The sequence below is a fragment of the Gekko japonicus genome, unplaced genomic scaffold, assembly GCF_001447785.1.
Source record: "Gekko japonicus isolate JY-2015 unplaced genomic scaffold, Gekko_japonicus_V1.1 scaffold626, whole genome shotgun sequence".
Lineage (NCBI taxonomy): Eukaryota > Metazoa > Chordata > Lepidosauria > Squamata > Gekkonidae > Gekko > Gekko japonicus.
Genome location: NW_015170911.1, coordinates 604,469 through 615,780, shown reverse-complemented (window position 1 = coordinate 615,780; position 11,312 = coordinate 604,469). Strand labels below are relative to the sequence as shown.

Genomic DNA, 11,312 nt, shown 5'->3' with positions numbered 1-11,312 from the left:
GAGCAAGGGAACCTTTACCTTTACCTCTTAAGGTCTCTAAAGGCAGTTTTCTAACCACGCCAGACCAGGGATCTCTGCACTCTTCAGAGCTAACTCCCTGTTTGACTTAGGGAAATTCTCCTCTCACCAGAAATTTGTCACCTTTCTTTGGCCCAGATGCGGGTCTCCGTCTAACTACCCACTCATCCTTGCCAACTTTCCCCAGTTCCCCTATCTGTGTTAAACTGCTCTCAGTCAGGACTGAATTCCAAAACTGTCAGTATTCACTCTTTTCAGCTAGGGCTGAAATCAGACTGAGTTCTCCTCAGTATCCAATTCTAAAGTTTCTCTCTGCTCAGCTGATGCTAACCAATCAGATTCTTTGGAGCAGCCTGTCACTCAAGGCTCTCTGTTTCTGTGAAGAATTAACCCTTCACAGTCTTTCAGTTGTATGTACAGCACTGCTAAGCTTTTAAGAAGTGCAGTCCATCACAGATGCACAGTCGACAGAACTACAAATTTAGAGTCCAATGGCACCTTTAAGTCCAACAAAGGTTTATTCAAGGGTAAGAGCCTTCATGTGCACTCTGACTTTATCAAATACATTAGAATGGCAGTGAAGGTTTATACTTGTAGCCAGAGAATGAACAGCAAATTAACAGGCAACATGATGATGATCAAGATATGCAAAGTGACACTAAATAACAAGTTAAGGTTATAAGGTCAACAGTTGTAAAGCAATAAATATGTCAAACTAGCAGATAAATGTCTAAAGGTGTTTTTTCTAATTGTGATGAGTTAGCATGCCTGTTGAGTCCTGGGGAGGTTTTTTGTTCCAAGTGTTGTAATAACTTGTAATTCAGCAATTTCCCTTTCTATTCTGTTCCTGAAGTTCCTTTGTAATAAAACAGCTACTTTGAGGTCACACATTGAATGCCCTGGAAGGCTGAAGTATTCTCCTACAGGTTTCTCAATCTTGTGATTCCTGATGTCAGATTGTTTCCATTTACCCTCTGGCATAGGGTTTGTCCTGTTTGTCCTATGTAGAGAACCGAAGGACATTGTTGACACTTAATGGCATATACAGTGTTAAAAGATGAGCAAGTGAATGAGCCTCTGACAGCGTCGTTGATGCTGTTAGGTCCAGTGATTGTGTTGTCTGGGTGTATATGGCAGCAAAGTTGGCATCTGGGTTTATTGCAACCTCTGGTCCCAGTGTCCATCTGTGTGTTTTTATCCTGCCTTTCCCCTGAGATGCTGTGTGTTGCTTTCCTCCATGTTTTATTCCAACAACTGGGTTAGATAGGTTAGGCTGAAAGAAAGTGAAATTCATGGCACGCTGGTGATTTGAACTCAGGGCTCTAGATCCTAGTCTGACATTCTAACCATTATACTACACTGGCCATAGGTGATTCATAACAATTCAAAATAAAATACAATTAAACTAATCTAGCACCAATAATAAAAGGAAAAGGAATTTGTAAAGGTCATACTACATTTAAGCAATTTTCGAGTGCCACACCTGCGTCTTCTGTTCTACGTAATTTTTGCAAATGGCTAACAAAAAGAAGTGTCCATTTTTTAATATAGGACACACCCTGGAATGCTTCATGAGAACTTTTGTCTGCTAGAGTTTATAGGCTTGTGTTTGCACTGCTTCTGCAAATGTGTCAGAAAGGAGCTTATCATTCACCTTGGGTTTATTTGATCAAAGTGTACATTTATATTATATTTTGATGTTTTGCTGCTGAGTCATGCAATGCCTGTGTTGAAATGATTTATTAACATGGTCTCTGTCAAACAGGGTGTTTTAAAGGTTTGTCTTTTAGAGATGGTATATGTGGCAATAGCAAGACCATAAGTAATCTTACACTAGCTTGCAGTTTCTAATATTAGACCTGGAACATTAATAACTGTAGATGTCATCTGAATCCCATTTACCTCAGTAATGACTCTTCAGTTGACCTAAAATAATGGGCTGTTTTATAGTTGACAGTTCAGATTCCTTTATGGTGATTGTGATATCTTTAAAATCCAGTCTGCTCTCTGTTCTTCTAAGAAATCTTTACAGTTAATGAATTGGCAGCATTCCTTGATGGCCTCATTCATTCTCCCTAAACGTGTATATTTGCAATTGAACAGTCATAGTGCACAGTTTGAATAGCATCTCAGAGCAGGTTGAAGTGCTGTTACAGTCTAGTTGTACAGTAGCCAATAAGGCTTGACATTCCCCATGTTGGAATAATCTGCTTTGTGGTGATAATCGTAGATATTAATGTTATCAAAATGCTGTGGGGACATACAATGTATCAAAACACTATAGAACTCATTAGCTATTTTAACCCTGACAATCTTGTTCAGGTTAATAGTGTTTATCGTTGAAGGCACAGTTTCTAAGTTTTCTTTGCATTGTATTTAAAAGCATCTGGAAGTGGCTATAGCCCAAACAACAGTATCAAGCCTGGAGCAACCGTGCCAAGTGAAAAATCCACCGTGCCTCCTCCACTAACAGATGAAGATTCTTTTGTTCAAAGAGCGGAGCACATTCCTGCAGGAAAGCGAACCCCAATGTGTGCTCATTGCAATCAAGTAATTAGGTTGGTACTTTCCCCCCTGTATTTGCTTGTGTTATATATGACATAGGTAGTCTGCTCTACTAATTACTCATCTGCGTATTCTTAGCCAGTAGTTTGGGACTATCCAAAGTCTATTCCTGAGGTGGACCACTACAAATTGTAACCATAGCAGCGAATGTTTATAGAATTCCACTTGTGTTAAGAACAGCTTGTTTGTATCTTTCTCATGTGTATGTATACTGGTGTGCAGGTGATCTAAATTAGAAATAACAAACAGTGCAGCGTTAAATGATTCTCTGGATCCACAGGGCAGAGGGTTTTTTATACATATACCTCCAAGCTATATTAAAAGAAATAAATCATATAGCATCCACTCCCAGAAGTGTTTGACAGTTTGAAACAGCTTTTACTGAAAATTGATAGGCTAGGTAGGATGCACCAGAAACTGAACTTGATACAAATAAGTAAATATCTGCATGATCTAGGGTTTAATCAGACCCAGACAAGAAATATATTGAAAAGCAGATAGTAGGTGACAGGTGGGGACCTGGGAGGAAACTGCAAGAGAGGGGAAATTCCACCCACCCCCGCTTCCTTCCTGCCACTCTGCTGCTGCCTGTCTTCCCACACGCTTCACTACTGCCCCTCCATCACCACCAAATCTCTTCACCTCACCTGCTTGTAGGGTTGCCAAATTGTTTTCGGCCGGGAGCGGGGGGGCTCCCGGCTGGTGTCCGGGGTGTGCGCGCGCGTCACCCGGATGTGACATCGCACACTGGGGGTGGGCCACAGCCATTTGAGGGGAAAACTCCCCCGGGCCCGATTTTTGTTGTGACAAAAATCGGGCCATCAAAGCGGGGGATTCCCCGCCCCCCAGCCCCATTTGGCAACCCTACCTGCTTGCCATTTGCCATGTTCTCCTACCTTTACTGCTGCCTCCCTCTTGCTCACTTGCCTGCCACATCTGCTGCCACTTCTCTCTCCTTTGCTTGCTCACCCATGCCACCTCTCCTTCCTTGCCCTTTGCGCACTCAACTACTGCCTCACCTACCCACCTGTGTGCCACTTTCCTCCATGCTTGCCCACATGGCTGCTGCTCTTCCACTTGCCACAACTGCTTTTCCCCTTCTCAACAATATCAAAAGATCTGTTTTGCTCCCTGTAAGTTAGGGTTTGCAAGATCTCTTTAAAAGGCCCTCGTCTTTTCCATTTTCCAATTATTCTTTAAATTCTCCTATCTGTACGTGGCACCATTGTGCTGAGTTTTTGATCTGTACTCAGAACTGCATATATAGATATGGAAACGAAACAAGGATAAGCTGTAACAAATATTGCTTTAGAAACCAGAACACTAGCAATATCAAGAAATAAAATGTGCATATGCCGGCTTCTTGTTCTGAAATCAGGCTGTCTTGTTCTAAAGTTTTCAACAACATTTTCAAGCATAACCACATATACAATGTAATAGGTATAATAGTTTGACAAAAAGGGCCATTGCATTCTAAACCAGGTCAAGTAAGTGAAAGAGGCCTCGAGTTACTGTAATTTACCCTGTCAATGACAGGTCACTAGGTCTCCTGAGCATCATTACCTCAGTCTGTCTGGAGTAAATTTCAGTCAGTTTGCTCTTCATCTAGATTTAGTAAGCATGAAAACTGAAAGATTGTGGAGTAGGAAGTATAGCCACAAGTCATTGACCAACAGCTAGTGTGGTCCAGTGGTTCGAATACTGGACTAAGATCTGAGAGACCCAGTTTCAAATCCCCAATCTGCCATGGAAGCTCAGTAAGTGACCTTGGGCTTTATTCTCAGTGAGGAAGGTGAATGATATATGAAGTAAGTAGATGAGAAGGTCTCTCAGCCTATCCTTCCTCAGAGTATGATTATTAGGATAAAATGGAGGATGGGATAACAATGTTGTTTTGTGTTCTCATTTGGAGGAAAAGCAGTGTGTAATAAATATATAAGCAGCCTACTAGTCTTTATAAAATACGGGTTGGAGTTTGTCATGACTCCACTGAGAAGACTGTATGGGAGCGACGAGCAACTGATCTCACCACCGGCTAAGGACTCCCCACCAGGAAGAAGTGGAATCTGCAAATTACTAAACAAGTCCTGCAGCTATCACCAGCACCTTATGATCAGTTGTATCAAAGTTGCAGAAAGATTTAGGAGGCTCAACAGGCTGTAATTGACTCTGGTAATCTCCAGGTGATGGGTAATTGCGGTCAATCGTATCTCCCAATTATCCCATTGCTTTATATAGGAAATGGAAGATAGCAGAGAACATCAAATGATAAGGATGTGTGTCAAAGTTACCTGACAGTACTTTAATCAATATATCATGTTCTCCTTATACTCTTGCACTACAGTGGTTTTGAAGGCTTGTGATAGCCTTAGGGGTTGAGGTTTTAGCATAATTACAGTTCATGCCCTTTGAGGCAGAATTACCTATGAAAAGGTAAGCGCTGGATCAAGTGACATTCCACAGCACACCTGTTTTGCAGCCAAACTGCATTGTAGACTTGGTTACTTTACACTAAGGCATAAAATAACCATGACACGTAAGCCTGAAAATTTTTTAAAAGAGGACATCTTATAACTTTTTAATTTATATCCTTAATTATTGATAGGTTTATCATCAAAAGGCTCTGACATTTTTTCTGGACCTTGTTATATACATTTTTCATTGGACAACCACATCAAGCAAAGATGCAGTTTGTGTCTTGGTATATAAAATGTTGCGGAAATATTCGTTAGGGGGTAAATTGCCAGCATCCAAGGATTCTTGTCTCCCCCCCCCCCCCCAATAAATGCTAGCAAAATTACTGGAGTAAATCTGAACTGCCAAAGGAAGCGGAAAACACAAAGGAATGTAGAAGAGAGGCTTAGCCTTTCTTTTTAGACTTCCACCTTGCGCCTTTAAGAAATGAGTCCAGATTACAAGAGATGCCCCTGCTGTTTTGTGCTGACTCGATGCAAGTGCTGACCTAACTTGATACTCTCCAGCCTCTGTGCAAGCACCTTTTTACATCAATGCCCTTTCAGATATGTAGCAATCAAACAATACAAGTCCTTATGTACAACAAAATGCCCTCTTCTCACTGTGTCAGCACTGGCTAATTTACCAGTCTCATTAGGAGAGGGCCGACAGTGAAGAGGTTCTGTCCCCAAATAGAATCGAATTTCCGACAGTCTGCCTTAAAATGATACACATGGGTACTGGCAAAGTGGGAAGAGGAAATATTTTTACGCTACCTGCTACATTTTTTTTAGCAAAGTATCTTTTTATCTGTGACATTTGGTTTTGTGCCATTTTACAGTTTTTGACATTTTGAGGCTAGCAGCTTAAAAGCAGTATTGATATCCTGGCGTAGAAAAAATTACTTTTCTTCCCACATCTTGCTTTTCACGACAGTTCATCTGGTTTACTGCCATGTTCAAAGCATTCGATTATATCTGAGACCTAGAGCTGATTACTTTTACTCACTTGGTGTTCAGTGGCTCTGTTGTATGTAATGGAGCCTTGGAAAAAATTAAGAACTGATTGATACAGCTCTCAGTTTCCTTGGGGACAGCGACCAGAAAAGTTCACCAGCAGGACTTTCATCTGAGTAAACTTGGTTAGGATCAGACTAAGTGCTTTGGACCCAGATCTGTCTTTGGGTATAAGGTATATGAAGGAAAGTGCAAGTTCTTATTAGACCATGTTTGGCACTCCAGTAGTTAACTACAGTCATCAATGGATATTTGGTGTCAGTTCCAACGCTAGAATTTTCAGTCATAGGAGTGCGTAAGTGTGTAAAGAGAAGTGTTCATGTAGCCAGTGAGTACTTTATACATAAGGATTCACATTTGATCTCTGCATAACTGAGAGAGCATTTATACAAAAAGGTGCTTGCACAGAGTTTGAAGGGGGTATCAGGTTTGAGCTGTTTTAGCTAACCACAAGTAGTGGAGGATGTCTCTAGAATGCACTCATTTCTTTAAAGATGCAGGAAAGAATCCCAAAAATAAAACTCTCCCCCACATTCTAAAGAGTTGGCCAAAGTTTCAGACACACAGACTGATGCTAATGTTATCAATGGGGAAAATATTCCAGTTGTTCAACATTTTTATACAAATCTGCATTAGATTCACCAGATCTGGCTTGTATTTTAATAGCAACTTGTCAAATTTGGTAGAGCGAATTGATTAAACAAAAACTGTTAAATAAATTTGATGAAGTTCACTAAAAGCAAATTAATCTGCCATAGCAAACTGTTCCAAGAACACTCAGCTAGGCATGCAGGTATAGAGATGTCTTTGACTGGGATGAGAAACTGCAGCAGTTTTGGTTATACGCATGCTTTTGATCTGTTAACTTTTTCCGTGTTCGACTATGAAATAAAACATATTTCGATTTTTATGAACAACTTTGTTCAATCTACTTCAAGGTGAAGCTTAAGAGTCTATGCATGCGACCATTTCATATTTGTTTTTGAATGCAGTTTTTTTCTAACATGGGTTGCCTCACCCATATTTAATAAGTTGCATTCTCAGATTGGTTTTGATTTCATCTTCCTGTAGTGACTTGTCTCTGTTGCTTGCTGTACAACACGATGCTCTCATATCTTCAGTGTTTAATTTCTTCAGCCGACTCACCACTTGCAAATTGGTTTTGCGAGAAGCAGAGAGTCAAACAATCATATCAAGGCAGGCTAACTTAGTATTTGAAATCTTAATTTTTACAAATTATATCCCATTGCATTTTATGACATTTTCTCCATGTGTTGCTAATACCCAATTTTGTTTTCATAATGCCATACTAATAAAGCTAAAATGTTTGCTGATGGCTGTTAATCCCTTTCATCTTTCCCCACTTTGCATTCTATAGCATTTGGTAACTTTCTTTTCATTTTAAAACAGAGGACCTTTTTTGGTGGCTTTGGGGAAATCTTGGCACCCAGAGGAGTTTAACTGTGCCCACTGCAAAACCTCCATGGCATACATTGGCTTTGTGGAGGAAAAAGGAGGACTTTACTGTGAAGGGTGCTATGAGAAATTCTTCGCCCCTGAATGTTCTCGATGTCAGAGGAAGATACTTGGGGTAAGAAAAAAACAAAACAAAAGGGAGTCTTGCAGATCCATAAAAACAGACCAGTTTACTGAAGTCTGCAAACTACTAAAGGGTTTTGCACAAGGTTTCGGAATATCTAATGCTAGAGCCTTTAGTTTGTTTGAACAAACTTGGGGTCATTGCAGACATAAGTAAAGGTGCCAAGAATTCTACAACAAATATATTCAGTGGTCAAACTTATGTTTGACTGTGACAATCAGATGTGAACTGATTACTGGTTCTGTTTTGTTTCCAACAGCTCAAATGCATCCCAAACAGGTTTGCACTGTTTTTTCTCCAGAACAGATTGGCAGCTATTAATATCACTAAGGACTATTATTTATTTATTTCATTAAAACATTTATACACTGCCTTTCCTCCTGATTCAAGGCAGCTACAATAGACCCTTGCCATTCATGGATTTGTGATTATGGTGTCATGTGTTCACAGTCTGTGATGCAATCACATGATACAGTCTCTAGACTGTAGTACCACACCATTATTACATTTTGCAGGAAATTTGGGTGTTTAGTGACTAGGAGGGCAGCAAAATCCTGCCTCCCAGTATTCACAGGTTTTCCCATTTGCGTTGGTGCTGTATGAATGGTGAGAATCTACTGTACTTAGATAAACACGGAATGATAGGATTGACTGACTTATCTGATTTGTGACTGAATTAACTGTTTAAATAATTATTTGCTGAGCAGTGGTGCAGCATGGAAAGGAAAGAGTAAAACTCAAACAAGCTGAGTGAGGATGCACAGGTGCTAAAAGCCAGTTGTGCTGTTTGTGAAGTTGTGAAGGAATACAGTGCCCAAATAACAGCAAAGGGCCCACTGAAAATTCGGCTCCCTTTGTTAGATCTGCAACATACCTTAAGTAGTAACTCATTCGGTATTAAGTCATCAGATACTGAGGAACTCCAGGTGATAATCTTCTAATAGGGCTGACAAAACACATGGGAATTCCTAGGAGCAAGCCCCTGATGCTGAGTTGTTAAGCCAGTTTTGTACCCCCCCCCCAAAAAAAAAGCAAATTCATGGATAACTCCAATTTTTAGATACTCCAGCAACCAGAAATCTAGGATTCTTCTAGATTTTAGCCTGTATAGAGCAAAGTGCTCAGAATTGAACAGTTTTAGTAGTCACAACCTGCATCTTCAACATGGGTGTTTTTTGTCTGGCTTTTTAATTGCAGAGGTTTTCTTTGTTCATGTTAAGCACTTTTCTTGTCAGGACCCTATGATAACCACTGTTCCCTCACTCACTCCTCTTCTCCACCAGGAAGTAATAAATGCTTTGAAACAAACCTGGCATGTTTCCTGTTTTTTGTGTGTGGCCTGTCGCAAGCCCATTCGTAACAATGTTTTCCATTTGGAAGATGGTGATCCCTACTGTGAGACTGGTAAGTGTTACCATAATCACATAAGCAGGTTAGTCCATAAGCCAAGAGCCAAAAATTGACATATTGGTATCAGGTAACTGTGGCATATCAAAATGAATGCTGTGGCTCATTGAAAAGGCAAAAGCATAAGCTACAATTACCTAATATACTTCAGGTAGCCATCTGGATTAGGTAAAGCTCTGTATGCTGTAAACTTTATAAAAATGTGAAAAAATTGACTTACTTTGACTTATCCCTGCTATCACAAAAGTGGTAGTGGATAAAGGTATTATTGGTATTACTTATTTATAGAGGAATTTATCAGCTTATCAACAGTGCTTTAAAATTTGAAATTGGTCACTTGGTTCATGAGTTATAGCTCAAATTAGAAAAGCTAGGAAAATTTGGCAGCCATCTAGACGATGTCATAGAAAGCTTAAGCTACCAGTCAGAACAGGTTATCACATCAAAACATAATACACAAGCATACACCTTTCAGGGGAAAAACATTAAAATGTTTTGCCACCTTACCTGATACCAACATCTGGTGTGGCCCACGGACTAGGTGTAAAGACCCACAGACTTGGTGTAAAAGAAGAGGTATGAAAGATATTGGTGATTCCTTTTTTAATCTCAATTTTTTAAAAATCTCACTTGAGTTTCTGCTGACCTCAGTTTTGTTTTTATTGCTGTTTGGTTTATAAATTGATATCCCATCCTGTTGGCAGCATCTTGAGGATACGAAGAACAGAACTTTCCCAGTTAAGTCAAATGGAAGTTTGGTTCCTGTTTTGGTAGTGCAGAAGACAGCTTGTCACGGAGTTCACTTATTTTTAGGTTGAATCAAGCAATCTTTCATCGGAAGATCCTGCTGATTGCAGGTGTTTTCCTTGTTCCCAACTGTCCAGCAGTCCTGGGACAGCTGGCTGCTGGTGTCATGGCAGAAATTGGCTGTCCTTTCCCTTCTGTCAGCAGAACTACACTGATACAAAAGGGAGATTCCCCCCCCTTTCCCCCTCCTCAGTGCAGCCCCCCTGGCTGTGTGGCTGTTAGTCCATGTGGGTCCCATGATCCCTAGAATCAGTTTCCTTAGGGTCAGAAGGGACTGCTGGGGGAGAAAAACAAGGGAGTGACCTACAATATCCTACTGCTCCAGAATGCTGGATCCAGTCCTTTTTGTGCAGTTGCTGCACAAGTGCAACTTTCGTTTTAGTGAAATGTTCGTTTTAAATTCTGTGCCAAAAATCAGTTCATTAGCCAGATGTTTGATTAGTGAAGTGAACAGTTTGGCCAAAACTGTACAAACATTAAACACTATTTAGCAAATCCAAAATGTAAATTGTTTTTCCAGGATTTTCTTTGATTAGTGAATAGTTTTGTTTATTATTCTTTGTGTTCTGGTTCGAATTAATCTCTTCATACTCCACGCACATACGCCCTTTATTATAAACAGTGCAGAAACTTGAAATAAAAGGTTTCTGTAACTTTTTTACAACTTCTGTGGTTTTTATTATAGGATTGTTTGTAAGAAATCCAGTCAATGGGTGGCAGAGGCAACCTCTGCTTCTAGTATATAGTTTGATTATAATGACAAATGTCAGGTAAAGAAGCACAGTAGGACAAGTGTGATGGGGTGGGAAATTATTTTGCTCAAATCTACAGAGTACAGTAGATGTATCTAATCTAAGCTTCCATCTTGGAAGAGGCCCAAAACATGTGATTCTTAACACAGAGAAGCACCAGCCTTGCTTGTTTGTTTTGTCATCTTCTGTAAATGTAATGTTCTTATTCTATAAAATCAAGGTATTCTCGGGGGGGGGGGATGGAGCAAGAAGCACCAGCAGAGGAATGTATGACCTCTATGTGCAATCTTGTGTTTTTCTTACTTGTGCAAGTCTGCAGCAGGAAGTCTGCAATTTTGTGGCTTTTCTCATGTGAATTAAAAATATATGCAGGCTATCTAGGGAACTGTACAGGTAAAGCCAATGAGGGCAACCTTTTGGATTCAGGATAGCACACCACTGTAAAGATAGTTAAATGTTCATGTTTTATACAAAGGGAGGATAAACTTTGTGATCCAGTATTGCAGCAGTGATGGAACCGCACGGTAGATAAGCAGTAGGTTTTCCCATGCTGGAGCATTCGGGTTTTTATTCAGTTGTATTTCAGGTAGTTTTTGTGGAGTCAGATGTTGCAAGTTAGGTCCCTGGGACTGAGAACAGCACATCGCTGACCTGTCTCTTGTAAATTTTTATGCAAGGCTTACTTCAGGCTGC

The 11,312-nt window shown here is 40.2% G+C and overlaps 1 protein-coding gene across 3 annotated transcripts in view; it reads left to right on the top strand.

The window, feature by feature from the left end:
* The window catches only part of PDLIM5 (PDZ and LIM domain 5), a 171,965-nt gene that overhangs the window by 155,410 nt on the left and 5,243 nt on the right, over window positions 1-11,312 (top strand). For all 3 annotated transcript variants that reach the window (XM_015418687.1, XM_015418688.1, XM_015418689.1), the window contains 3 exons: window positions 2,402-2,576; window positions 7,464-7,644; window positions 8,937-9,057. In XM_015418687.1, the coding sequence (XP_015274173.1) occupies window positions 2,402-2,576; window positions 7,464-7,644; window positions 8,937-9,057 (477 nt within the window). The remainder of the gene's footprint in view (window positions 1-2,401; window positions 2,577-7,463; window positions 7,645-8,936; window positions 9,058-11,312) is intronic.